This window comes from Cervus elaphus, chromosome 9 (genome assembly GCF_910594005.1).
Source record: "Cervus elaphus chromosome 9, mCerEla1.1, whole genome shotgun sequence".
In the NCBI taxonomy this organism is placed as follows: domain Eukaryota; kingdom Metazoa; phylum Chordata; class Mammalia; order Artiodactyla; family Cervidae; genus Cervus; species Cervus elaphus.
Window position 1 is genome coordinate 19,062,474 of NC_057823.1, and position 26,522 is coordinate 19,088,995.

A 26,522-nucleotide genomic window follows, 5' to 3' on the forward strand; every position below is an offset into this window, starting at 1 on the left:
CGCCCTGGCCATGGCCCAGGGCCGAGGTCTGGCTCCTGGCTGCTATCCAGGTAGAGAATAGCCTTGCTAAGATCTCGGAGGTGGTCAAGGCCTGCCTGCCTCCAGAGCTCTCAGACTAGTCACCTCCCAAGGGTGGGGGGGGGTGCCACCCTCGCCCAGGGAGGCAGGGTTAGAGGTGGGGTGCTGTCTACCTGCTGATGGGGAGTGGGGTGGGGCCCCTCCAGGATCAAGCCCTCAGGCTGCAGAGAGACTGGCCTCAGAGTCCAGAACTGGCTCAGTGGGGTGAGGTTGGGGCGGGTGCCTGCCCTGGCCTGGAGCCCAGCTGCCCCACCTCCCACATGAGCCAATCCGGGGGTGGAGGGGGGCAGGGCGCTGAGTTGGCAAACCCCTCAGGCACCTGGGCAGCAGGAGAGGGCGGGCAGGAAGGAGGCTCAGACCAGGACATACAAACACAAGCTTCATTGAGGGGAGAGGCAGAATGGGCAGGGGTGGGGGTCAGTCTTCCTTCAGGCTCCCGAACACAGCGGCTGGCACGCTCTGCTGCTCCAGGCGCACCTCTGGATGGGGACGGGGTGTGAGGAGGACTTGGTCACTCTCTGGGAGGGGGTCCCGCCCCCACCCTCCACCCCACCTGGCCCACTGGCCCCTCACCGTTGGGCTCCAGGTCCATCTCATCCTCATCCTCATCTTCTCCCAGCTCAATCTCCTCCGGGTTGGCCTGCTGGGCCAGCTCAGCCAGCTCCTCCCGAGAGGCGTCACTCCTGGGGCGGGTGGGGGCCACACTGCTCAGCCGGGCCGGCGGCCCCCCACCTCCCGGCGCCTCCCCTCCTGAGAGCTGGCTGGCCCCGAGCCCTGGCCTCAGGGCGCCCCCTCACCTCACGAACAGGATCTTGCTCTGGGCCCTGGAGGGCTGGTCCCGCTCAGCCTCCGCCGCCAGCTGCTCGGCACGCTGCTCCAGTAGCTTCATGTCATCCATGCCGCTCTGCCCGGGCGCCAGGTCGGACACTGGGGGCGGGGGCAGGGAACGTGGGGCTCAGACGCCACGGGGACCGCGCCTGCTTTGCTTTGGGTGCAGCTGAGCGCCCCCCACGTTGAGCCTGAGGCCCCGGTCCCCCAGGGAGTTCCCAGCCTGAGGCGTGGGGGACAGGGTGGACCCTGATGCTCGCAGACCTGGGCGGCCAGCGCCCATGGCAAGGGCTCACTCACCGGTGCCTGTGGCGCTGCCCGACACCTTGAGCATCTGTGAGGCCATGAAGTTGACCTGTGTGTTGTATGTGGCCTGCACACTGCGGCGGATCCGCAGCATCTCCCGGATGGTGTCCTCGTTGCCATGCCGGACCTCGAAGTCCTTCCACGTCTGCCAGAAGGCACCGGTCGTCTGCAGAGGAGGGTAGCAGGAATGTGAGCTGGTCAGCTTGGCCACAACCTCCCACCCCCCGCCCATCCCTCCCCAGGCTCAGGACCGTCCCTACCCGGGGGTCGCAGATCTGCGAGCAGAAGCTGTATATGGCCCGGGCGCGGTCGATCTCCCCGAGCTTGCACTCCATGTCAGCAAACCGCAGGCACATCTCCCGGGCATGCTCATCAGACAGCACCTGGTGGGGTTGGGAGGGGTCAGGGAGGCTGGGATGGGGGTGGGGGTGCACACACCGCTCTGGGCACACCAGGCTGGCTCCTGGGCAGTGGGCCTGCCATCTGCCACACACACACAGGCTCGCTCAGATTCCCTGCCTGCAAGACCCTCCTCTGCCCCCCTCCCCCCACCCCCCAAGGCGGGCACCTCAATGGCCTTCTGATAGATGCTGCGGGTGTGGGTGACGCCGTAGATCTCCGCCGCCCGCTTGATGTAGATGTTGAACATGTCGTACTGCTGCGCGGGCTCCACGGCCCTGGTGGCGCGCTCGTACACTGCCATGGCGTGCCGCGCCAGGCCCCACTCTTCCTCCAGCTGGGCGTACAGCAGGTACAGCGCTGCGGCAGGACGAAGCCGGGGGTGGGGTGAGGTCAGCGGTGGGGCCCGGGATACGACGCCCCCCCCCAAGACCACATGACCCCTCTCACTCTTGGCGTATTTGGGAGGGCAGCCATCCAGCGCCTGCTCAAAGAGGTCGCGTGCCCGCTCCAGCTTGCGGCCCCCGTAGCGGGCAATGAACTTCGTCAGGTAAGTACTCCAGATGTCCGACACGTTGGGCCACTTGAACAACGAGATGCCGCGCTCATATGCCTGCCCAAGGGGGTGCTGTGTGTGAGCCCTCAGCAGGAGGACCCCTCATGCCCGCCCCTCCCTCCTGCTCCTCCCCATGATCACGCACTTAAAACCCAGCCTGGTGGCCAATATGTGGCCTGTCTCCCTCTACAGACTGCCAGGACCCTAGACAGAGCTGGACTAGGACTCACTAAGGTAACTCAGCAACTTTATGGCTGAAAACGGGAATAAATCCTCAGCTCCACAGACACTGAAGCCTGGGGAGAAAGGTCACCACCCAGGCGGGGGGCAGGCCTGACACTCAGAGGCGGCACTCATGTGTACAACACCCCCCTGTCCAGATATGTGCACGGTCCCCACATGTACACAACCAAAACTTCTGAGTGTACATACACATATGGAAAACCCGTCAAGTGCACACAACCCGTCACCCGAGCAGCAGGGCAGGGACACCCCACCACACACACACACACAGGCAGAACTCTGTGCCTGTCGCAAGCTGACCCGTGTCCCTGTGTTCCCTCAAATTCAAGTCAAAACCCTAGCTCCCAGTACCTCAGAACAAGATTGCGTTTGGAAAAAAAATTTTTACAAGATGTGACTTGAATTAAAATGCTATGACTAAGGTGACCTCGCTCCAACACAACTGACATCCTCATGACAGCAGAGGCAGCCACACCAGAACACCACAGAGAGGAGACCTCTGCAAGCCAGAGGCGGCGGGGGGGGGGGGGGGGGGGGGGGGTGTGTGTCTCGGAGGAAAACAACCCTGCCCACACCTTGATCTCAGACTTCGGGCCTCCACGAGGATGAAAAAGCACCTCTGTGGGTTAAGCTGCCCAATGGGTGGGTACCTTGTGGGGGCTGCCTGAGCACATGAACAGTTCCCCAGACACCTGGGTGGGGACCCCCTCACCTTGAAGCTCTCCTCAAAGTACTTGTGCTCCTCCAGGAACATGGCGTAGTTAATGACGATCTGTGGCGTAGCGATGCGCAGGTCCAGGATGCGATCATACACTGCCTTGGTGGACTGCGGGGGGCGGGGGGTGGGGGGTGGGGGTGGGGACAGGCACACCCCAGGGGTGGAGTCAGCCCCCTTCCCCTCCCAGGGAGCGCGTCCCATCCCATCCCCCACCCCATCCCAGGGGCTCAGCTGGAAGGTGCAATCCCACCCCCATCCTGTTCCAGGGGCTCACCTGGAAGGTGCCGAGGCTCTCCTCCAGGTCGGCCAGCATGGACCACACCTTCAGAGACTTGTACACACGGTTCTGCACAGGCTCTGAGCCATCGAAGTATTCAGCGCGCCGGGCAGGCAGTGCTGTCGCCTTCTGCAGGGGCAAGGACCCCAGGGGGAGGCGCTCAGGGGTCCTCCGGAACCCTGACCGCACACCCTGCAGCGCCCAAACCCGTCCATCCCACCCCTCACCTGCCTATCCCACCCCTTGCCCGCCTATACTCACCCGCAGAAGTCGCAAGGCCTGGTCGTAGTTCTCGTGCCGGAGCTCCAGCTCGCCACACTCGCACCACACGCTGGCCAGGTCGTCCACCTGCTTGAAGCTCACCTTGGTGGCTTTTTCCAAGATGACGCGGGCCTGCGGGGCGGGCAGAGGCCAGGCTGAGACCACGCCCACCAGGGGGCGGGGCAGAGAACCCATAAGACGCCCATAAGCGACACCCATACTCACATCGTCCAGCTGCCCGTTGTCCTCGTAAAACTTGGCGAAAGCGACCCACAGCGTGTGGGGCTTGCCGGTGGCCTTGAAGGGGTCCACCGTCTGCACAGCCTCCGTGTACGTATTGATGATCTGGGCGGGAAGGGCTGAGTCAGGCTGGGCGGGGAACTGGTGGGAAGGGGGCGGGCCTTGGAGGAGGGCGGGGCGAAGACAGGCTCTGGAGGTGGGGCCGTCACGCACCTCCCGGGGGCGGCCCTGGTGCAGGGCCACACGCTTGTGCCACTCGTGCACGTGGTGCGGGTTCTGGCGCAGCAGGACGCTGTTGAGGAGCAGGGGCCGCCGGCTGATGAGCTGCTCGAAGCGGGCCAGGCGCAGCTCCAGGTCTACGTCGTCTGGGAAGTCGGGGCAGAGTGGAGGGCGTCAGCTCACGGTCCCGGGGGGTACCTCCAGCTCACAGCCAGTCCCTAGCCCCACACCCCCACTGTCCATCTGGGCACTCCCTCCCCGAGCTGCCCCAGGGCCACTCTGACCCCACACTTGCACAGGGTCCAGGTTATCCTGGAAACCCCTCAATCCCACTCCCCTCCCCAGACATCCTTCCCTGCAAAGTGCTGGCCCAGGCCCCCTCTCCACCTCGCTGTCCACCCTGCTCTCCCTTCCCACCAGCGTTCAACCCAAGCCCCACTGAAAAGTGTCTCCAGTTCTGGCAACCCACCCACTCACACTCCCCTGCTGCTGGCCTCTGACCCCAAGACCCACTCACCCTGAGCAAGTCACTAGGGACCCCTCTCCCCCAGCTCACCCTCCTCCTCCCGCCCCAGCTCCGAGGCGGTCTCCATCTTCGCTGCAATCATACTCTCCTCGAATTGGGCGTAGCTGTCGAACACCTGGGTGAAGTCCCGCACAGTCATCACAGTCCGGATGGCCTCCTCATACACGTCCCGAGCCTGCAGGGAAGGGACGCGGGGGAGGGGGGTGTAAGGAAAGTGCAGGGGAGAGGCACGTGTGCCCACCGCAGGGACCCTAAGCATCTGACAGAACTGGCCTCTGAGCACCCGTCCCAAATCAGAACCCCTGCAGGGTACTCCCGGGGCCTGCCCAGCCCCGCCAGCACCCAACAATGGTCAGAGCTCTCCCTTCCCCTCTTCTGCCAGATGATCTGGGGACCTTGGCTCCTCATCAGTAAACAGAGTGACAGCTCCTCGTGCAGGCACCATGGGGCTCAAGTGAGATACATGACGGCCCAGCCCCAGTGGGACCCAAGAGGAGACCAACCACCCTGCCAGGATCTGAACCTTAGCAGGCCACGCAGAGCTCAGTTGTTGCTACAAAGTATCCCACACACCAGTCCGACCCCCTTTTCCAGCACACATTCTCCCTGTCATCCCCCAAACCCCAAGGGGACAGGTAGTATGAAAGGAAAGTGGTGGGAGGCCCCATCACTCTGCCCCTGCCTGGCCAGTCTCCTGCTGTCAGCCCCGGCCTATGTGGTCCACTCAAAGTGTCAGCCTGAAGGGTCTTTGTATTTTTCTAAAACGCACAGCTGGTCAGGCCTGTGTCCTGCTCACAGCTGGCTAACTGGCAGCTCCCTGTAGCGGGACACAGTCGGCCCCCTCTTGGCCTGCAGGGCTCCCCCTTCCCCCAGGCCTGCATGGCCCCCTCTGGGCCCCGACTCCAGCTCCGCCCTCTTGCTCTGATCGCCCCTGGCCCACCCCTTCCCCACCCTCGCAGCCCCAGCCAGCCCCTCCAGGGATCTCTCTAAGCCACCCCCACACTGCCCCCATCCCCAAGCTTGCCACTCCACTGCCACAAGAACAGCTAACATGAACAGATGGTAACACCAACACTCAGGAGGGACCCTCACACCAAACCCCGACTCCAGCCCGAGTCCCAATAGGTGGGAAGGCAACTGTCACTCTCAAAAGTTCATTCTCAGGAAACTTCAGCAAATGAGGACACCCAAGCTAAAACAGGTCCAAGGCTACCACCATGGACCATAGGTTTCGCTGGTTCAAGGTGGGTGCGCTTGCTAGCAGGGCCGGGCAGTCTGCCTCGCCCCACCTTCAGGAAGGCATGTGCAAAGGTGTGTACTAGCAATACATCGGCATGTGTTTTCTGCTCATATGCACATCCACAGGTGTCCCCCAAGGCTGAGTGCTGGAAGAAGGCCCTGCCCCGCTCCCAGACCCCTGCCTGCCCAGGCACCTTCTCGAAGTGACCGCTACGGATGTAGTAGTCGGCCAGCGAGCACCAGAGCTTGCCCAGCTGGTCGGTGAAGCGGGTGAGACCCCCGCGGATGATGGCGTCCACGTTGAGAGACTGCACCTTGTCAGGGTTCTGGGAGATGAGGTCACAGAGCTCGTGCCACAGCTGCAGGGCGAGGGAAGGTCAGCCTTGGCCCCAAGCGGCCAGCCCTCCCGCCCGGCCAGCACCCCAGGGCCCACCTGGTAGTTGGACTTGCCGGCCTTTGACACGAAGCGTTCGTCGTTCACTACGGTGGCCAGGCGCTGCGCCGCCTCATCCAGCCGGTCGCTTGACTTGAGGTACTCGATATACTCCTCAGCACTTTCAGGGCTCAGCTGGGCACCCACACACCACCGGCTGTCAGTGGGGCCACAAGGCCACACCACCATGCCTCCTCCCACCCCACCTCCGGTCAGCCACCCACCACTGTCCTGGGCAGGAGCTAGTGCTGCACTCCCAGTCTTAGCCACACCTGTCTAGCCCCAGCCCTCACCAGTCCAGTTCCAGCCCTCACTGGTCTGGGTTAGACACCAGTAGTCCAGCCTGCACAGACCAGGCCTTGCTTTCATCACAAGCCCCCTACCTAAAACAGCACTGCGCTAAGGATTTCACAATGCAGAAGAGACTATAAATTTGGGAAAACCACATGAGGCCTCCACACTGTTTGCCCCTCAACTCTCAGCCCTGCCTGGTATGTGTTTATCTCCTGTTCCCTGCTCTCTCATGGTTGCAGATTTACTCTGGTTTATGCAGTCAGGTCGTAAGCATTTGTCTGCCAGGTGAGACTGAAAGCTCCATGCAAGCAGGGACTGTCTTAGCCACGCTGTCCCCAGCACCCGTGTCCCAATGCCTGATGTGGAGTGGATGCTCGCAGACTCTCTGGAGATTGAACACAGAACTCACAAACAAAAGCCTGTCTGTCTCAACAAGCCATGTTCCCATTTCCTGTCTGTCAGGGCAGACAGTGCCCCAACAAGCCCGTTTTTGGAAAGCCCTGACCTGGGGAACTGGCCCACCTGCCTGAACCTGGCCCCGTCTCGCCCTTTTGGGGGCTCACCTTGAGGAAGCGCCGGTAGCCCCGCACGGCAGTCTCAGGCAGGGGGTGTGAGCGCAGGAAGCGCAGGTACAGGGGCCAAATGCGAGAGTGCTGGGTGATGGGCAACGCCCGGAGGGCCCGGTCGAAAGTTCGGCGCGTGTGCGTGACACGTCCCTGGTCCATTAGGAACTGGCAGTAATCCAGCCACAGCCGGGGCATCTGGAGGGGTGGGGAGAGGAGGGGCTGAGCTGCCAGCCTCACCACTGGGCCCCAGGATGCTGGATGTCCCCTGCAGCAGGACCCAGAACCCCAGTGCCCCTGGAACTAAGTCTCATTCAGCCAGGCATGCACAGAGGTCACAGAATTCCCACCCCTGCTTTGTCCACCTCTGTGGACTCTGAGCCCCACCTCCCTACTCATTCCCTGGCCCAGCCACGCCCCCTCCCCACCTTGTGCATGAACACAAAGGCCCTCTCATGGCAGTTGTTGACATCTTCATAGGCGGGGTCGGTCACACAGCGATGCTTCACCTGTGCCCGGCGGGCCTTCAGGTAGCGGTACCAGAGTTTGTAGCTGGGAGGTGGAGGGAGGCGCAGTGACTGGTCAGCTTTTCTGGACTCCCAGGACCCTCCCCTCTGCCCTATGAGATGAGTGCTGGGAGCAGGGGCCTGGGGAGAATGGCCAGGACATCAGGGAAGGTGTGCTCAGCGATTCCTGGGATGTTTACTCGCTGACACAACACCGAGGAGGGACCTGGGACCTACTAGCCAGTTCTGGTGTGATGGGAAAAGGTAGGGTGGGGCAGGGGGCGGGGCCAGGCAGGGCAGCTGCTGCCAATCTCACCTGCAGGGCAGCAGCTTGAGCGCCCGCTCATACAGTTGATTGAGCCTGGGCTTGGGGGCCCCCTGCTTGAACTCGATATAGCGGAGCCAGCACTTGACGGAGAACTGGTTCCGCATGATTTCCTCCTCATAGGGGAGGTCCTCTTCCTCCTGCCAGGGCCAGGGTATGGGGAGAAGAGACCTGCTCTCAGAGCCTGAACACAGCACCCTCCTACTGGGACCCCTACCCAGGTCCCAGATGCCACTGCTCACCACTGCAGCCCAGTCACCCAGATACCAGGACTCTGGGCCAGACTTTTACCTCTCAGAACCTGATGACCTACAACGTGACCCAGACTATCAGACTCCTCGGTCACTGGGTTCCAGGCCAGGCATGAGACTATTACCCAGACATCACTCTCTTGGCCTTCCAAATCAAGCTATCCACTTTCTGGCCCAGGTCACCAGACTCTACAGGCACCAAGGTTCTGATCCGGCACTAGGCCTCTACCCTAGTCACCAAGTCTTACCTCCTCAGAGCATGACTCTCCCCAAACAGCAGACCTTTGGCATCTCAGGCTCCCACCAGCCAGTTTAGCTCAACTCTGCCCCAGAAGTTGGAAGCTAGATCCTTATCTCAGGAAGAAAGGTATGGACAAGTTCCCTAGCCTTTAACTAAGACACCAAGGATCAATCTAGTGAAAATGCCACGCCTCTACTCCAAACACCAAGACTTTGACTCTCCAGGATTCTACTGGCTGTCGCCCACTCAGCTCCACATCACCAGGTCTTTACTTCTTTTCCCAAGATTCTCCCCGTCCAGGCACCATGCCTTTATCCCATAAACTATAACGCTCAGGACCAGACCTGGACCGTTACCTGTAACACTTAGATTTTACCAATGAAACCAGCCCTGGACTGGTCACCATGGTTTTACTTCAAACACCAGGACTCTCAAAGTTTAGCTACATGAGTTTCCCTTCCCGCCCACATCCCGCGCACTCCCATTTCCGTCCCAGGTCCGGGATGCCAGGCCGTTAACTTTGACCACTTGCTCTTTACGCAGGTCACCTGGGCTCCGGCACCAGATCTTTGCTCTTGACCAGCCTGGTCCAGACATCACCAGCCGGTCTTCGGCCCGTAAGGGTCCTCCTGCCCTCAGACCGGCACAGTTTTAGCCTAAATACCCCGAGTGGCCAAGCCCCAATCCCCTGAGGTATCTAAGCCCCGGTGCCCCTATGAATGCCACCCCCGGGCCGCCGCGGACTCACGAAGACAAGGTCCGGCCGCTCGGGCCTCGAGAGCCGCGCCATCACCACCATTTTCCAAGCTCTCCAGGTACGGACAGGAGTCGCGGTATGATGACGTCTACGCCTAAAGGCCTGGACTCTCGAACCAGACTAATTTCCCATTGGCTGAACTCTTCCCGATCATGTACCAGGTGTTGTTGACTTTCCGTTCGACCGCCCCAGCTACCGGAAGCAGAGGCGAGCGCTCTAAGATGACGTCATTGCAAAGCTAATCGGACCAATCAGCTTTAGCAGTGCATCCCGCGGACTCCCAATGACCTACTGCCTTGTTGGACGGTTTGCTTTGGGCGGAAGCGGCTGTGAAGCCTAAGAGGAGAAACATGGGGGTGAAGCTTGAGGTGTTTCGGGTCAGTGAGCAACGGAGCGGTCGGAAGGCTGGGCGCGGGGTTCTTCCTGTATGAGGAGAAGGCTCTGAAAAGGGAGGCCTCCGAGAGAGGGGCTCTGGGGCGAAAGCCCCAGAGATTTGAAAGGGACCTTTACAGTTGGAGACGCAGAGGAGGGGGCGCTGGTTTCGGGCTCTGGGAGGGCAGGTGTGAGGAAAGCCCTCTGAGAGATGTGACCTGGGGAGGAGGCTCTAAGAGGGAAGACTAAAGGCTCTGGCGGAGCTCTCGGGTTTACAGTGGGTGTGCGTCTTTCTCCTAGACCGATTCCTAGACTCTGAAGAATGAGTCCTGGGTCTGAGAGTGCCCTGGAATCTAGCTGGGGTGGCTTGAGGTCTCAGAGAGATGCCTTTATTGTAGTAGAGTTCTTCTGCTCCTGGGGCCAATATGTCTGTGTTTCTTTGAGAAAGCGTCTTCCAGACTCGGAGGGGGCTTTCGGGGTGGGGGGGGTGGGGTGGGGAGGTGGCTCTTGGATTCTGGGGACTAGACTTAAAGGTGTGTGACTTCTGTATCCTTGATGGGAGTTTTGAGGCTCTGGAGAGCCCTGAGGAAAAACCTCGTCTCGGCCAGAGGATGGTCTTCCAGACTCTGAGCAGCCTCTGTACAGTAGGGGTGGAGGCGGGGATGGTACTTCCTGACTACTCATCCGTCCTCTTCCCTTCCAGATGACCATCTACCTCACCTTCCCTGTGGCTATGTTCTGGATTGCCAATCAGGCCGAGTGGTTTGAGGACTATGTCATACAGCGCAAGGTGGGCACCGGTTCATTCCAGGGGGTGGGGAAGGGTATGAGGGACCAGGGTCAGCCTCCCCTGAGCCGACCCTGCCCTGGATGCTGGGCTCTGGAGGCTTCTGGCTTGTGATTCCAGCTGTGACTTTGTCCCTACAGAGGGAGCTGTGGCCCCCTGAGAAGGAGGACCAGGTAAGCCATGTAATTTTCCTCCCACCGGAGGGGGGCGGGGCCTGGATTCCTGTGGCCACGATGAGACCCTCAGTCGTGGGCAGGGCACCTAGAGTGGAGGGACATATGATTTCCTTAACTGCCCTCTCCCTGAAAGTGAAAGTGAAAGTCGCTCAGTCTCGTCTGACTCTTTTCGACCCCATGGACTATACAGTCCATGGAATTCTCCAGGCCAGAATACTGGAGTGGGTAGCCTTTCTCTTCTCCAAGGGATCTTCCCAACCCAAGGATTGAACCGAGGTCTCTCACATTGCAGACGGATTCTTTACCAGCTGAGCCACAAGGGAAGCCCAAGAATACTGGAGTGGGTAGCCTATCCCTTCTCCAGCATATCTTCCTGACCCAGGAATTGAACTGGGATATCCTGCATTGCAGATGGATTCTTTACCAATTGAGCTATCAGGGAACCCCCCTGAAGGTTGAAGCTAATCTGGGGTTGTAATTGACACAGGCTTCACTGTAGACAGTGAGCTCTGAAGCCACGATCTGGGGGGTTAAGGGGAGGCGGGCTGGGAACAAGATCCAGGCCCTGAGGTGCATTTGCCTCTCTTTCCTTCCCATCTCACCTCCCCAGCGCCGAGAGCTAGAAGAATTCAAAGAGAGGATACGGAAGCAGCGGGAGGAGAAACTCCTTCGTGCTGCCCAGCAGAGCCCCTGAGGCCTCCACGTGCGGGAATTCCAGCCCTCCCCACAGAATAACACACACACGGTTCTTTGTTTGCTCATGGAAGTGCTTTATTGTCAGCTCTCAGGGGCCAAGTGGGGCCCAGGACGCCGTAGGCCCTCAGGGGGCTTGTGTCTGGGGCTGGGGGCTGCTGTTCCGACGGAAGCTGAGAGCAGCTGGGTCCTGAGGGGTGAGGAGGGGTTGGGGACTGAGGGTCCCAGCTCGTTTCTGCACTCCGTCCTGTTGATACACAGGGATCAACCAAAGAGAGGGGGCGAGGGTAGTGCCAGCCAGAGGGGGACACAGACACTGGAGGGAGGCGGCAGATGGCAACTGAGTCACACCTCCCCCCTCCCCTTACCTGCTCCCACCATCCCTGAGCCTCTGTGCTCCTCGGTTACTCAACATTAAGGGTGGTATTTTGGGGCTGGTGGGTCTTGGGGGCCTCACTGGGGTCCTGATCAGAAGCCAAGCTGTGGGCAAGTATGTGTGATGTGGACCCGTGGGGGTCTGGATGCGTCCTCTGCACAAGCTCACCTGTCCTCTACCCTCGGGGTGCCTTCCCAGGGAGGGGTCTATTCTCCATCACCTCTTCACAGCTCTCAGACACCCGGGCTCAGGAGCCTTGAGTTCCCGCCATGTCTCTGACTTGAACATGCCCCAGACATGACTTTGATCCCTTTTCAGTGCTATCTGGGCCTCTGCCCTCCCTCCGAATTGGGATATTGGATCCACTGGGGTGTTGTGACTGGCGGGGACTCAGGATGAGTGCTCCTACCAGATGATGGACGGACAGAGGTGGGGGTGGGGCCCCTTGCACTCCTGGCTGGGGGTGGAAGGCAGGGTTAAAGGTCTCAGCCTGGTTGGTCTCTCCTCAGCCCAGGAAGATCATCACCTACCTTGGGGCCCAAAGGCTGGAAGCCAGGCAGGGCGCTGACCGTCACTCGCTGGTCATCCATGCGGCGGCCCTGGGTATTGGCCAGCATGTCCATGAGGCTGTCCATCTCGGGTGCAGGGCCACTCTCTGCGTGGAGCCGAGGCCGTGGGGAGCTCAGACAGCCCAGCTGGAGCCCTCGAGCCCACCCTGCCACCCCCCACTCACATCCTCCAAGAAGCATGCTGGTATCTGCCCCCAACCCATGGGCATCTCTGTCCCCAGTCACCGGCTCACTTTCTCAGACTCTTGCCCACAGGTCCCCCAGGTGGCCACTTGCCCCATTCATGCCCGGCCACCCACATCACAGCCACTTCTGCACACCCTGCTGTCCGCTCTCACGGCTGTCAGAGGCTGGGCTCGGCCCCGCCTGCAGCGAGCAGCGCTGCTCCTCCATCCGGCCGCCCTGCACGTGGCTCAGCAGGTTGAAGAAGCCCTCCTGGTCTGGGGAGCCAGCCTGAGGAATAGATAGGCTCAGTCCAGCCGGCCCTCAGCCAGGGGACCCCTCAACCCAGCCAGCCAGCTTCCACCTGGCTCCCGGGCCCGCCCTGAGCTTCTCCGTGGCTCTCACCATGGTCCCCGCCGATGTGCTGCTTTGCAGAGCTGCTCCAAATGAGACATGAGTCTCCTCAATCTTGCCCTGGCCCCTGCCCCAGGGGCCCACCAGCAGTGCCACGTGACTGCAGCACTGCCCCAAGAGAGAGGGCTGACGTCCTACATAGGGGTCTGACTGCGGGGCGACCTGGGACTCAGGCACGAGCCAGGGGACCTTCCCAGGGGCTGCTCCCTTATCCCAGCCCCCTCCCCCCATGGGGTCATCACTGAGAGCCCTGACCTCGCTGGGGGCCGGATTAGGCATTCAGAACCTCAAGTGCCCTCCTGCACCTTCTTAGGTGGCAACTGGGTCAGGGGTCCCAGAAGACTCCTTGCTAATTAGGTGCCCTACAAACGAATTAGTCTTGTCATTCATGGGCCCTTGAGTGGGGGGTGGGGGGTGGGGCCTGCTCACCTTGTCACAGGCAGAGCCCACATCCTCCTCTTCCTGGTCCATTGTTGTCCCTGCTCCCCTCCCCTGGATCCAGTCCACCTCTCCGCTGGCCTCTGCCCCGGCCCCAGGCCAGAGAAGGCTTTTTAAGAGACTGGGATATGGGGGGGCAGGGTGTGTGTAGTGGATACCCAGCCCCAAATCCCTAGCTCATGCCCCATCTGCTCCCACCCAAGCTTAAGCCCCATAAAGATGATCCAGATAATTGTTTTTGCAGCGTGAGGCTGGGGTTGCTGTGGGGGCAGGAGGCAGGGTGACCTGGGTTTAGGACCTGCTGGGCCTCATGGACTCTGAGGTGGGGTGCAGGGTCCCCACAGTGGAGAACTTGAGCTGACTGGACCCCCTTGGGAGAGGACTGGACCATGGGACAGCTCAGGTGAGATCTGCATCCACCTTGCCCACCCGTATTTGCTGGAAAGGCAGTTGCATCCACAGGTGGTGGGAGGAAAGGAAGCTCAAGGACACCTGAGCCACCACCAGCTAGCCTGGCTCCACTTCTCTCTCCTGGCCACCCCTTCTACTACTGTCCCCAGGCCTGCTTGTCCCCACCCCATCCCCCCCCCAAAACCAGGAAGTTGTGGGAGCACCTGTCTCCCCATCACCAATGCCAAGTGGACCTGTCTCCTCCCACTTGACGCCCCTCCCCCAGTCCCGATTAGGGATGAGAGGCTAGAGTCCTGGCGAGGGAGGCAAGAGGGAACCCCCCCCCCCAGCAGCTGTGGCTCCCCATCAGTGCCCCGGGAGAGGGTGCTGTTGGGAGGACCCCATGTGCACCCCACCCCCTTCCCAGGATGCCTTTCTGGAAACCAGTTAAAGCTTATTCTCAGGATAAAGGGGCTGCACCATGACCATCTCTGCCTGATTGTAAAGCTTGGTCCTCCTCCCCAGACAACCCACTGCCCTCTGGAGCCCCTGTCCACATCCTCTCCGTGGCCCCATGACCCCAAATGCCAACATGATGTCCTGCTCCTCCCCAGACATATTGGTTCCCCAGGCTGTCTTAACGAAGTGTGCCAAACGAGGTAGCTTAGAGCAGCAGACATTTATCGTCATACAGTTCCGGAGGCCAGAAGTACAGGTGTTGGCAGGGCCATGCGGAGGAGAGAATCTTCCCTTGCATCTCCCTGGGTTCGAGTGGCTGCCGGCAGTCCTTCGCATCCTGTGGCTTGTCGCTGCAGGACTTCAGTCTCTGCCTTTGTCATCACAGACATCCCCCTCATGTACTTGTTTCAACACGGCTGTCCTAAGACATGGACACTAGTCACACTGCTCTGTGGACTCACCCTACTGGAGCACAACCTCATCTTTTACTAACCGCACCTGCAAAAACCATATATCCAAAACAGGGCACATTCTAAGGTACTGGGAGTAAGGACTGTAACATACTTTTTTTTTTCCTTCAAGGGGGTGGTTAGCACACCCTTGAGCCCATAGCAGCAAGAAGACCTGATTATCCTCACCTGGTAGAGTGAGGCCAGACCCTACAGAGTCTCACCACCAGGGGACAGACTGAGACGCTAGAGGTGGTCCCAGCTTCCTCTGGGTTTTCCAGTTCCACCCCTCCCCCGCCCCCCTGCCCGGCCATTGCCCCTACAATCCATCCTTCCTCTCAGGAAACACAGGGGTCCCCTCCCTCCCCCACTCAGAACTCTCCCTTGGCCCCCATTGTCCTCAGGAGAAAACCTGAACACCATGGGATCATGGAGATGTTCTAAACTTGACTGGTGATGCTGGTCAGAATGGCCATCATTTAAAAATCTTATAAATGCTGGAGAGGATGTGGAGGAAAGGGAACCATCCTACACTGTGAGTGGGTATGTAAGATAATGCAGTCACTATGGAGAACAGTATTGGAGGTTCCTCAAAAAACTAAAAATAGAGCTACCATATGATCCAGCAATCCCACTTTTAGGCATACATCTGGAAAACTGTAATTTGTAAAGATACGTGCACCCCAGTGTTCACTGCAGCACTATTCACAATAGCTAAGACACAGAAACAACAGGTGAATGGATAACAGATGGAGAATCAACAGATGGATGTGTACATATACACAATGGAATATTACTCAGCCATTAAAAAGAATGAAATAATGCCATTTGCAGCAACATGGACCTAGAGGTTATTATACTAGGTGAAATAAGTTAGAAAGAGAAATACCATCTGATTTCATTCATGTATGGAATCTAAAATATGACACAAATTATTTACATAACACAAACAGACTAGCAGACATAGAAAGGAGACTTGTGGTTGTCAAATGCAAGGAGGTGTGGAGGAGGGATGGATTAAGAGTTTGGGGTTAGCAAATGCAAACTTTTACATAGAATATAGCACAAAACTGTATTTAATATCCTGTGATAAACCATAATGGAAAAGAATATGAAAAAGAATGTGCGTGCATATCTGAATCATTTGCTGTAAAGTAGAAATTGACATAAATCAACTATACTTCAGTAAAGAACTTTAAATTGACAGGTAATGGATACACAACCGTGAATATGGCAAAAGCAATTGATTGTCCCCTCTCTGTGGTTAAATTGTATGTGAATTATATTGTAATAAAGCTAAGAAACAAAAAAGGATGGTAGAGAGGGGGAGAGAGAGAACATGAGAGAGAGAAACAAAAGAAAAACCCAAGCTCCTTTGTAGAAAGGCCAGCCCTCCTGGTTTGTCCAGGACTGTCCCAGTTTTATCACTGAAAGCCCTGGGTCCTGAAAACCTCTCAATCCCATGTAAACTGGGCTAGGTTAGTCCTGCCATGTCCCACTGGGGTCTGGTCTCTGTGGCCCCTCCAACCTCAGCTTCTGTCGGGGAGGGGGGCATCCCCACTCTCATCTCACTCCAGCCACTCCTCCAATCTCATCCCCTGCTTTTCTATGCACGGCTGCTCCCTAGTATCGTTCAGGGTTAAAAGATCACCTCCTCAGGATACCCCTCTGGCACCACCCCCAATAGAGTGCCCCCATCCCACCCCCAAATTTGCTATCGCGTCACTTTATTTCCTCAAGGCATAATTGATCATTCTCTCCCCTCCTCCTCCATTCAACTTTAAGTGTGCCTGACAGGCTTTCTGGTCTTATTCATTATGGACGGTCCCATGCCCATCCTGTGAAAGTGGCAAAGGGCCTGGCACCTGGCTAAACTCTTAAAAATAACACGGCCAAATAAAAGCACACATTAAAGACTGAGCCAGCTCAGGAGGCTGCATCCACACATGAGTGTCACACCTTAAATCCTCATCGAAAAGAGGTGATGCTGGACTGTGCCTGGCTGTGTGATAAAGTGTCAGCCCTTTGCTGGCACACAGCCGGGGAAGGCCCTGAAATTTCAAGTCGAGTGTAAATTGAGATGTGTGTGTGTGTGTATGGGTGCAAGCAGTTGAACATGCCAATGAATTCAAGTGTGCATCAGCAAGGCTGTGACTAGCATACCTCCTGGGACTGACTCGTGCTTCAGACTGCAATAGGCCTATTCATCACCGGCCTTGGACAAGGGTCAGTCCAAGCTGCGGTTTCATTGTCCAACCTGCACTGCCCATCAGGGCCTCTGCAGCATCGACTGAGAACCTGTGTGTGCGTGTTAGTTGCTCAGTCGTGTCAGACTCTTCGTGATCCCATGGACTGTAGTCCGCCAGACTCCTCTGTCCATGGAATTCTCCAGGCAAGAATGCTGGAGTGGGTTTGCTATTTCCTTCTTCAGGAGATCTTCCCAACCCAGGAATCGAACCCCTGCATTCCAGGCAGATTCTTCATCATCTGAGCCACCAGAGAAGCCCCAACTGAGAACTTAGCACCCAATAATTGCTGGCTTAGCTCCAACCTTCCCCCAGGCCTCCTTATCAAGTGTTGCCCAAGCCCATTGCTGCTACTAAACTCGGGAACAGAAGTTAAGTGGATCACCGGTTTGTGGTCCCGTAGCTCCAGGCAGGCACACACAGTATCCTTCAGACACAAGGGAGAAATTTCTGCCAGCGTGGAACTATGCCTGGGGAAGATAAAGGGGTTGATATTGCCTTGCGATCCCACTTTCTCTCTGCACACAAGCTAGGGAAGTGTGTCTGAGCTCACGTCTATGAACGTGTCGTCGGGGCGTGCTCCTCCGGCAACTTTGAAAGTGTCTGCAGTGTCTGCAGGGACGCTTTCGCCTGTCATTTCAGCAGGGAACGCAACTTCTCCGAGAACCAGTGGAGGGGCGGGGCCAGGTGGGCAGGGGGCGTGCCCCGGCCCCGCGGGGCGGGGTCCACGTGGATGACGTGCGGGGCCACGCCCCCACCTTGGGACAGACCCGGAAGCGGCGGCGCCCCTAGGGAAAGATGGCGCCCTCGGGGCTGAAGGCGGTGGTAGGGGAAAGTGAGTGCCGCCCCCTGGGGGCGGGGGGCCGGGGGCGCACGGGCTCTGGGAGGCAAGCGGCGGGGAGTTGGGGACCTGGCTGGGCGTCTAGCACCTGACCCTCGAGGGGGTGGGCGGGGACTTGGCTCTCCCTTGATGGAGCGGAACAAAGTTGGGAGACTAAACTCCGGGGACCCAAAGGAATCAGACTAAGGGTGGCGAGACAGGCGCTGGGCATGGACTCCTAGACCCCCTAGAGAATGTGCGTGGGGAGGGCACCGCTGGGCAGCCAGGCTCCCGGGTGTCTGAGCCGGGCAAAGTCCGGCGGGCTGGACTCTTGGGGCCCCATGGTGCGGACCGCGGCCGGCCGGGCCTGGGTGCGCTGGTCAGCGACCCCAGGTGGTGAGAGTGCTCAGGATGCGCGTCCAGGCTCCAATGCAGATCCAAGGGCGGGGGACGCCTTGCTCCTTGCCCGGCCCCCAAGAGCCCCGTGCAGCCTGGGGACCCTGGCATCCAGGCCTGGCGGGCCGGGTGCTGGGGGGAGGGGTGGAGGTCTTCCCCTCCCCCACCTCCTGTAGTTCCGGCCTCAGAGGCTCCTTCCGCCCTGGCAGTCTTGATAACAGTGGACAGGACACTCTTGCTGGGCGGGGCCACCCTGGCCCTTTTGCCCACTCCCTCCACTAGGGAGAGCCGAGTGTGGCTCAAACTCCCCAAACCCCAACTGAAAAAGGAGCCTCCTCCTATGAAGGGGTTGATGGGGAGACAGGAGAGCCACTGATTCCATTTTACAAATAAGGAAACAGGCTGGATATTGGGTAATGGGATGACCACAGCCAGGCATGTTTCAGACAGGGATCCAGGGGTCCTGCGTTCTGGTTCAGGGTAAACGATGGAGGTGGAATGAGGGTGGCTGAAATCTACATGACAGGAGTACTCCAGTAGATAGGGGGATGGAGAGCCCAGCTCTGGAGGCAGGTAGACCTGTTATGTGAGTCCTGGCTTTCCAGTTATTTGTTTATCTAAAGCATATTTATCTACTACTTATGCTTCAGGCACTTGCCACTTAGGTGCTGAGGGTCCTTAGGCAACTTACTTCTCCTCTCTGAACCTCAGTGGCCCTGTCTATAATTTGGGGATGACCAGGAGCTACCTCAAAGGACTGAGGGGGAGGAGTAAATGGGAGTTCCGATGGAAGTCCAGCCCAGGACCCAGAATGTTAGGGGAAACCGTGGGGCCAGAGAACCCCACATACTGAGCCCACCCCTCATTTCCCTGCAGAAATTTTGAGCGGAGTCATTCGGAGCGTCAAGAAAGATGGGGAGTGGAAGGTAGGGGCAAGATAGAATGCCTTGTCCAAACCCATATGGGGGGGCCCTGAATGTGGGACACCCCCCACCTCCAGCTCCTCGAGGAGGCTGCTGGTCCACAGAGGTGGGGTCACATGGGTGGGTCTGGGATGGGCTTGGGTGGGGTCCTGGGTCCTCTCGTTCAGCCAGCTCATGAAGCTGAGAGACTTGTCCATGGCTCCAGCCCCTCCTCGGGGACAGCTTCAGCCTCTCCCACCCTCTTTTCTGTCCATTCCATCCATCTGGACAGGTGCTCATCATGGACCACCCGAGCATGCGCATCTTGTCATCCTGCTGCAAGATGTCAGACATCCTGGCCGAGGGCATCACCAGTGAGTGGCTACCCCCACCCCAGGCTGCCCAGCTGGGACCAGTGTGTGGGATCCCCTGAAATTGTCCAGAACTTCCACGGATGCAGTTTCCTGTACAGACAGCCCAGATATGGCAACCCCTAGATAGGCAGACTTCCCACACAAGGGGCTCCCCAGCTGCAACCCCGAAGGGGTCAGCCTCCCCAGCTGTGTAACCCCCTTGTGTGGAACTCCATGTGGGACTCTCAGCATGTGACCCTGAGAATGTGTAACTTTCTAAGGTCGATCCCCAGGAGGCGATGACTGTGTGATCCCAAATGTACAGAGCCCTGCCCATGTAGCTCTTAGCCCTGTGATCCATGGATGTGTCCCCTGAAGCTCAGGAGCCTCAGGGAGTGTGCATTTCCCCTCCTGCCTCTGTACCCCAAGTGTCCAGCTCCCTGAGTGTGAGACTCTGCCATGTGCCCTGGCCCCAGTGCCATCCACACATGTCCCCTTTCTCTGTTCCTACTAGTTGTGGAGGACATCAACAAAAGACGAGAACCCATCCCCAGCCTGGAGGCTATTTATCTGCTGAGCCCCACGGAGAAGGTGCCTATGATAGCGTGTCTGTGTGAGCATGCGTGTGTGTGGGGGCGCATGTCTGTGTGTGTATAGGGGGCAGGCAGCGGCTGGGAGGTTGGGTCAGGGGATGGTCTGTCTAAGGGTACTGGGCCAGGCCTGGAGCGTGATCCGCCTTCCCCAGTCGGTACAGGCCCTGATCGCAGATTTCCGGGGGACCCCGACCTTCACCTACAAAGCAGCACACGTCTTCTTCACCGACAGTGAGTGAGGAGAGCCGGGTGGGGGTGCGGTGTGGGGGTCAGGGTAAGGGGGTATGAGGGCTGCCCTGGCCTGATGCCCCATCTTGCCCATTCCCAGCCTGCCCTGAGCCCCTGTTCAGCGAGCTGGGTCGCTCCCGTCTGGCAAAGGTGGTGAAGACGCTGAAAGAGATCCACCTTGCCTTCCTCCCGTACGAAGCTCAGGTATAGCCCAGCCTAGTTCTGGGTAGGAAGTGGGGCTTTGTCATCAAATATCCCAGGTTCCCTAGGAAACAGGCAAGGCGATAAGTAAAGGGGGTGCTGAATCAGAAAGGAAAGCAGCTGACAACTGGTGGAATGAACTGTTAGTGCAATAGTCACCTGCAGTTCTGTCTCCCTGGGCAACAGCAGGGGCACCATACAGCTCACCTCTCTGTCTTCCCACCCAAGGCGGAGGGGGCTGGGGTATTCCACAGAACAGTAGTAGGGGGCTGCCCCAGACCTGCAAAGCAGGCTCCAGAGACCAGAGGAAGGCCCAGGGAGTGGCACATGGCCACGGCTGGAGGTGGGCAGGGGCGCACCTCCAGTGGTGGCGGCTCTCTGCCCTCCCAGGTGTTCTCCCTGGATGCCCCCCACAGCACCTACAACCTCTACTGCCCCTTCCGGGCAGGCGAGCGAGCACGGCAGCTGGAGGTGCTGGCCCAGCAGATCGCCACCCTGTGCGCCACCCTGCAGGAGTACCCGGCCATCCGCTACCGCAGGTGCGTCCCCAGCTGGATGCCGCCCTGACCTTGACCCCAGCCTGCTTCCAACCTTGCACCTCTCTTCCAACCCCAGCTCCAGTCCTCACCCTGACCCCTGACTCCCATCCCTAACCCCATCCCTGACTCCCAGTCTGTGCCAACTGGCCCTCCCCAACCCCACACCCTGAGGCACCCACCCCATGTCTGCCCACCCCACACCCAGGGGCCCAGAGGACACGGCACAGCTGGCCCACGCCGTCCTAGCCAAGCTGAACGCCTTTAAGGCAGACACTCCCAATCTGGGCGAGGTGAGGGGGCTTTCTGGGGAGGTGGAGGGAGGCTCCAGCCAGGGTCAGGGTCAATGACTTCATACCCCTGCCCACCCCTTATATCCCAGGGCCCTGAGAAGACTCGCTCACAGTTACTCATCATGGACCGGGCAGCCGACCCCGTGTCCCCACTGCTGCATGAGCTCACGTTCCAGGCCATGGTCTACGACCTGCTGGACATCGAGCAGGACACCTACAGGTGGGCAGACCCTGGAACTTGTCCTCTGCCTTCACTGCAGACCCGAGTCCCTGGTCTTCAGCGAGTGCTCGCAACCTTCATGTCTCTGGCTTTCCCAGGTACGAAACCACGGGGCTCAGTGAGGCCCGGGAGAAGGCGGTGCTGCTGGACGAGGATGATGACCTGTGGGTGGAGCTTCGGCACATGCACATTGCGGACGTGTCCAAGTACGTGCGCGCGCCTGCCTGTGCTTGCGGTGGGCACCAAGGTTGGGGGCCCTCTGGCACGCGGTCGTCCCCCTGCTCCCCCACTGTGGACCCAGTACTCCGTGAATGCCTGTCAACGAGCCACACCCCTCTGCTGGCCTCCCCATGCCTCTCCAGTGTGGGCTCGCACACGACCTGTGTCCCCTGACTGGCATCCCCGGGCCGTGTGACCCCACCCCCACCCCCACCTCTGCCCTCAAATGACCGTCTCGGCACCAGTCCCCAACCTACCCCCTGCCCACTCTCACCGCCAGGAAGGTCACGGAGCTCCTAAAGAACTTCTGTGAGAGCAAGAGGCTGACCACAGACAAGGTAGACTGTAGGATGTAGGGTGCGGCCCGGGCAGGGTGGACCACTTGGGAGGGGCGGGGCCTCAGTCGGGAGCCCCAACCTGGACTGGGGGACTCGGGTAGGCAGGGCCTGGCCTCACGCTCAGCCTTGTTTCCAGGCCAACATCAAAGACCTGTCCCATATCCTGAAAAAGATGCCACAGTACCAGAAGGAGCTGAACAAGGTGAGTGATGAGTGGAGACCAGGAACCTCGCGCCTCCAACTGTCACCCCGTCTCCACCCTGATTCAGTCTCTGTTACCGCTGACTCCCACACCTACCCTGCAGTACTCTACGCACCTGCATTTAGCCGATGACTGCATGAAGCATTTCAAGGGCTGCGTGGAGAAGCTGTGCAGCGTGGAGCAGGTGGGTGGGCCCTGGGCAGGGGTGGGGTCTGCATGGGCTGGGCTGGGAGTCGGGGGGCGGGGCCTGTGGAGAGGCATTTCTGGGACAGTCTATGACTTGTGGGGGGCGGCCCAGCCTAGAGAAAGGTAGGACCTGGATAAGGGGTGGGGCCTCTGGAGAGGTGTGGCCTGTGTGAGGGGTGAGATCTGTGGAGCGGAGACTGGAGTGTGGGGGTAGGGCCTGTGGGGGCCAGCCCCTTGGAGAGGCAGTTTCTTGTGGGGAGGGCAAGCCCAAGGAGCTCAGACGGCAATCTGCCTGCAATTAGGGACACTCAGGTTTGATCCCTGGGTCAGGAAGATCCCCTGGAGAAGGAAATGGCAACCCACTCCAGTATTGTTGCCTGGAGAATTCCTTGGACAGAGGAGCCTGGCTGGCTACAGTCTATGGGGTTATGAAGAGTCGGACACCACTGAGCAATTAACACAGACCCTTGGAAACGGCCGTCCTGGATAAGGGGCGGGGCCTGTGGAGAGGTGTGGCCTGTGCAAGGGGTGTGGCCTGTAGGGGAGGAGGCTGAACTGCGAGAGGGTAAAGCCTATGGCGAAGAGGGGCCTGTGTGCGGGGTGGGGCCTCACAGCGAACAGGTGTAGAACCTTCAGAGACTGGTAGAGCAAAATGAAGCCCAGAGGTCTTGCCGAGGTCCATGGGGACGCCCCTGCCTTGCCACGTCCCCCCACGTGGTGGCTGACCCCCACGTCCTGCAGGACTTAGCCATGGGCTCGGACGCAGAGGGCGAGAAGATCAAGGACGCCATGAAGCTGATTGTACCGGTGCTGCTGGACGCTGCAGTGCCAGCCTACGACAAGATCCGGGTTCTGTTGCTCTACATCCTGCTACGGAATGGTAGATAGGGGGCCTGGAGTCAGGGGCGGGGGGTTGGTATACCACCATTCACCGCGGTCTCCGGTGACTGTGGGAGGCCCTCACCCCCGCAGATGCCCCCACACATCAGGCAGGCCAAACCCCGCAGATACCCCTCTGGACTTTGGGCCACCCTCCATTGGCCTCCGTTGGCGTGGAGACCCTCTGAATCTATTTTTAGGACTCCTCCAAATTTGGCCGCCTCAACTGATTCCAGAGGCTCCCCCAATCTACCACCCACTCTGGGATTCCCATCCAGAGTTCTAACACGAGGAGTCCGCCCTCTGTGCTAGCCTGGGTAGCTCCCCCGGTCCCAAGGGTCTCCCGACTGCTGGATGCCCCCGCCCCAAGCCCCTCAACCCAGAAGTCCGCGTGGCCACCTCTGCACCCTCCCCCTTGCCCACACCACCCTGTGAGCCTGCGCGTAAGCCCCACCCACCGGCCGCCTCCAGGTGTGAGCGAGGAGAACCTGGCCAAGCTGATTCAGCATGCCAACGTGCAGGCGCACAGCAGCCTCATCAGGAACCTGGAGCAGCTGGGGGGCACTGTCACCAACCCCGGGGTACGCCGGGCAGGGAGGGGGTGGGGGCCCCCGGGGAAAGGGCGCTGGGTCAGAGGGGAGTGACTGGGGTCAGAGGGCACAGCACCAGGGCGGGGATACTCCAGGCGTGATGTGGTTTTCGGAGCACGGGGAGCCCTGAGTAGGGTCTGGGGGTTGGCGGGCAGCAGGGCTGTTCCCAGTCTCAGAGTCACGGGAGAAGTGGGGGCCATGAGGCATAGAGCCTGAGCCCTGGTGGCGCTGCCACGTGGGGCGTGTGGTCCAAGTCCCACGGGTAGACAGCTGGGTCCCCAGCACGGGGCACTTGGTCGACCCTGGGCTCCCGGAGGTCTCAGGCCACCAGTGCACCCGGAACACACACGGCAGCTTCCTGGGCTCGGCTCTGGGCACGTCCCTCCTCCCTCGACCTTGCTTCCGGTGCCACTCGACTGCGGGCACCTCTCGTGTTCTCCCCCTGCCTGTCCTCTGCCTCTCTCCCAGGCCCCCGTCTGTCACCCTGTCCACCGCCTCTCAGTTCCCCTGTTTCTGCGTCCTCCGTTGTCCGTCCCCATCTCTCTCTCAGTCCTGATCTTTTTCCTTGTCTCATCTTGGTTTCATCACCTGTGTATTTCTTCCTCCCTCTCTCTCTCGTTTTCCCTTCCTTGCTCTGTCTGCAACCTCCCCCAGCCCGACAAGCCCCATCTGTGACCTGCCTCCTTCTCCCTAATTCCCCCACCGACCCCACCCACCCCACCTGTAGGGCTCTGGGACCACCAGCCGACTGGAGCGGAGGGAGCGCTCAGAGCCCACCTATCAGCTGTCTCGATGGACTCCCGTCGTCAAGGATGTGATGGAGGTACCCCTGGTGGGGGTGGGACCTGACCTCCCCCATCCAGGCCACGCTCAGCCCCTCCCTGCTCACTGTCCTAAGCCCCGGGGCTTAAGAGAAAATCCCTCATTATGGGCATCCCCGTAGCTCTGCCTGGGGTCCAGGGGCAACCCCATCCCACACTGGAGGAACTGGGGCGCAGAGAGAGAGAAGAGCTTAATCTTCTCTCCACTTGCTGGTCCCCTCTTCTGTCCCCCTCTATTAACTCTGCCCCCCAGGACGCCACCTGGGTCCCCCTTTGCCCTGCCCATACCAGCCCCAGCCCCACTGTGGGAGCCAAAAGCAGTGGCAGCCGAAAAGACCTGGCCAGGGACTTGGCTTCCTGCTTCCTGCCATCTGTATGGAGTCCTGGCACCTCTGCCTACTTCTTGAGGCCCCCTTATCCCTATGGATCCTGGATGCCTAGACCTCCGGGTTCCTGAGGGACGAGGGGCTCAGAATCTTGGCTTCTCCAGGGGCTGGAGGTCCACACTCCTCAGTCCCTGAGAAGCTGAGCAGGAGCAGGGTCGTTAAGAAGCTAAGCCCCGGGTCCTGGGTCATTAAGGGGCCAGAGGTACAGGTAGTGGCCCCTCTCTGCCAGGATCTTGGCTCATGAACATACCCGGTGGAGGAGGCCCCAGACCTTGGGCCTCACTGCCCGGGCGCCTCTCCTCAGCCTCCCTCTCTGACCCTAGGATGCTGTGGAAGACCGGCTGGACCGAAAGCTGTGGCCCTTTGTGTCTGACCCTGCCCCCACATCCAGCTCCCAGGCTGCCGTCAGGTGAGGCCGGGGACACCCCCGGACCCACAGGAAGTGAGGCTTGGGTGGGGGGGTGATCTGCCACCCAGTCTGACCTCTGCCTGCCTTCCTTGCACAGTGCCCGCTTCGGCCACTGGCACAAGAACAAGGCAGGCGTGGAGGCCCGGGCAGGGCCCCGGCTTATTGTCTACATCGTGGGTGGCGTGGCCATGTCAGAGATGCGGGCCGCCTACGAAGTGACCAGGGCCACTGATGGCAAGTGGGAGGTGCTCATCGGTGAGTGGCCAAGACTGGGGTCTCCTGGGCTGGGCAGGGGCTGGGAGCCCAACTCTCCCGCCTGTGGGTTCCTGGTGAACTGATAGCTGTGTGCCTTCTGGGTCCCCAAGCCCTGGAGCCTCTGCAGGGCTGGCATCTGGGAGCCCTAGGTGAGAGGGGTTAGGGCTTGGCTTCCCAGGGATGGGGTCCCCTGGAAGTGGACCCTTCCCTTTCCAAGAGGTGAGACTCCTGAGTCCTGAGAGCCAGGGTTTTCCTGAGCGACCCTCTGGGTGGAAGGGTCAGGGGCCAAGGCCACTCCCGCAGCCCTTGCCTCCCGCCCAGGCTCCTCGCACATCCTCACCCCGACCCGCTTCCTGGATGATCTGAAGACTCTGGACCAGAAGCTAGAGGGTGTCTCCCTGCCCTGACCCCCGCCTGACCTGCTGCGTCCCTTTCCAGAGAAATAAACTCCCATCTTTCTGCCAGCTGGCACCCACCTTGCTTTCTTTCCAAGGGAGCCATGTGGGGCCCACCTCCCTTGGGTCCCATCCCCTGACCTGTGCCTCAGGCCTCACCCAACCCTGTTCTTCCAGAGGGCGTTCCACGTTCTAAGGTGAACACGGACTCCAAGATCTACTAGCTTCCAGGTTCCAGCCAACATCTTGGGTTGGCCTTTCCAGAACCTGGGAACCAGTGATGGTTCTCTTGGCCATGCTGATGGGACCGTCAGTAGTAGAGTATCAACAGACCAAACAGACTTCCCCAGCCCTGCTGGTGCTGTCTCCTTGGGACCTGCAGCCACACAGATCAGGCGTCTTTTCCACTTCCTAAGATCAGAACTGGCATTTGTGTGAGGACAGGAACATGGCAAACGATGCCCACCCAGTTCCCATCCCAGAGAGTTAGAGCTCATCCTGCTTCTTCC

The 26,522-nt window shown here is 59.6% G+C and overlaps 4 protein-coding genes across 6 annotated transcripts; 2 read left to right on the forward strand and 2 right to left on the reverse strand.

Moving 5' to 3' along the window:
* Positions 1–444: 444 nt before the first annotated feature.
* On the reverse strand, positions 445–9,444 carry XAB2 (XPA binding protein 2). The gene is made up of 19 exons (XM_043911679.1): positions 9,252–9,444; positions 8,003–8,151; positions 7,609–7,732; positions 7,181–7,378; positions 6,324–6,458; positions 6,085–6,249; positions 4,682–4,826; positions 4,120–4,271; positions 3,892–4,011; positions 3,667–3,798; positions 3,403–3,534; positions 3,123–3,236; positions 2,062–2,224; positions 1,781–1,971; positions 1,473–1,595; positions 1,207–1,378; positions 876–1,005; positions 652–761; positions 445–557 (listed from the first exon to the last, which is right to left on the reverse strand). The coding sequence occupies exons 1-19, from the start codon at positions 9,300–9,302 to the stop codon at positions 496–498; spliced, it is 2,568 nt and encodes an 855-aa protein (XP_043767614.1). The 5' UTR covers positions 9,303–9,444; the 3' UTR covers positions 445–495.
* A 50-nt stretch (positions 9,445–9,494) lies between these two features.
* On the forward strand, positions 9,495–11,356 carry LOC122699563 (protein PET100 homolog, mitochondrial). The gene is made up of 4 exons (XM_043911683.1): positions 9,495–9,637; positions 10,336–10,422; positions 10,560–10,592; positions 11,206–11,356. Exons 1-4 carry the CDS (start codon positions 9,611–9,613, stop codon positions 11,287–11,289), a joined length of 231 nt encoding a protein of 76 aa, XP_043767618.1. The 5' UTR covers positions 9,495–9,610; the 3' UTR covers positions 11,290–11,356.
* On the reverse strand, positions 11,350–12,935 carry PCP2 (Purkinje cell protein 2). 2 transcript variants are annotated; one of them, XM_043911682.1, is made up of 4 exons: positions 12,801–12,935; positions 12,572–12,686; positions 12,195–12,319; positions 11,350–11,535 (listed from the first exon to the last, which is right to left on the reverse strand). In XM_043911682.1, exons 1-4 carry the CDS (start codon positions 12,801–12,803, stop codon positions 11,416–11,418), a joined length of 363 nt encoding a protein of 120 aa, XP_043767617.1. In that variant the 5' UTR covers positions 12,804–12,935; the 3' UTR covers positions 11,350–11,415. The 2 variants fall into 2 exon arrangements, with proteins under 2 accessions (XP_043767617.1, XP_043767616.1); XM_043911681.1 differs by having other exon boundaries at positions 12,554–12,686; positions 12,801–12,851.
* Positions 12,936–17,537: 4,602 nt separating this feature from the next.
* STXBP2 (syntaxin binding protein 2) lies at positions 17,538–26,082 on the forward strand. 2 transcript variants are annotated; one of them, XM_043911684.1, is made up of 19 exons: positions 17,538–17,626; positions 18,884–18,933; positions 19,202–19,283; positions 19,777–19,853; positions 20,008–20,086; positions 20,184–20,287; positions 20,675–20,823; positions 21,029–21,113; positions 21,203–21,333; positions 21,432–21,539; positions 21,833–21,890; positions 22,027–22,092; positions 22,196–22,276; positions 23,020–23,158; positions 23,629–23,738; positions 24,475–24,570; positions 25,278–25,363; positions 25,461–25,618; positions 25,940–26,082. In XM_043911684.1, the coding sequence occupies exons 1-19, from the start codon at positions 17,590–17,592 to the stop codon at positions 26,023–26,025; spliced, it is 1,782 nt and encodes a 593-aa protein (XP_043767619.1). In that variant the 5' UTR covers positions 17,538–17,589; the 3' UTR covers positions 26,026–26,082. The 2 variants fall into 2 exon arrangements, with proteins under 2 accessions (XP_043767619.1, XP_043767620.1); XM_043911685.1 differs by having other exon boundaries at positions 17,561–17,630.
* Positions 26,083–26,522: the final 440 nt, after the last annotated feature.

Excerpts from the sequence above, each read along its gene's own strand:
- STXBP2 (XM_043911684.1), top strand. The coding sequence starts at position 17,590 with ATGGCGCCCTCGGGGCTGAAGGCGGTGGTAGGGGAAA. Across the intron at positions 17,627-18,883 it reads GAAGGCGGTGGTAGGGGAAA|AAATTTTGAGCGGAGTCATT; the intron begins GTGAGTGCCGCC and ends ATTTCCCTGCAG. Across the intron at positions 21,540-21,832 it reads CACATTGCGGACGTGTCCAA|GAAGGTCACGGAGCTCCTAA; the intron begins GTACGTGCGCGC and ends TCTCACCGCCAG.
- XAB2 (XM_043911679.1), bottom strand. The coding sequence starts at position 9,302 with ATGGTGGTGATGGCGCGGCTCTCGAGGCCCGAGCGGCCGGACCTTGTC. Across the intron at positions 6,459-7,180 it reads GCTACCGGCGCTTCCTCAAG|CTGAGCCCTGAAAGTGCTGA; the intron begins GTGAGCCCCCAA and ends GTGGGTGCCCAG. Across the intron at positions 6,250-6,323 it reads CCGGCAAGTCCAACTACCAG|CTGTGGCACGAGCTCTGTGA; the intron begins GTGGGCCCTGGG and ends CTCGCCCTGCAG.
- LOC122699563 (XM_043911683.1), top strand. The coding sequence starts at position 9,611 with ATGGGGGTGAAGCTTGAGGTGTTTCGG. Across the intron at positions 10,423-10,559 it reads ACTATGTCATACAGCGCAAG|AGGGAGCTGTGGCCCCCTGA; the intron begins GTGGGCACCGGT and ends TTGTCCCTACAG. Across the intron at positions 10,593-11,205 it reads CCCCTGAGAAGGAGGACCAG|CGCCGAGAGCTAGAAGAATT; the intron begins GTAAGCCATGTA and ends TCACCTCCCCAG.
- PCP2 (XM_043911681.1), bottom strand. Across the intron at positions 12,320-12,553 it reads CCGTGAGAGCGGACAGCAGG|AGAGTGGCCCTGCACCCGAG; the intron begins GTGTGCAGAAGT and ends GGCTCCACGCAG. Across the intron at positions 11,536-12,194 it reads TCCAGCCTTTGGGCCCCAAG|GACGGAGTGCAGAAACGAGC; the intron begins GTAGGTGATGAT and ends GTGTATCAACAG.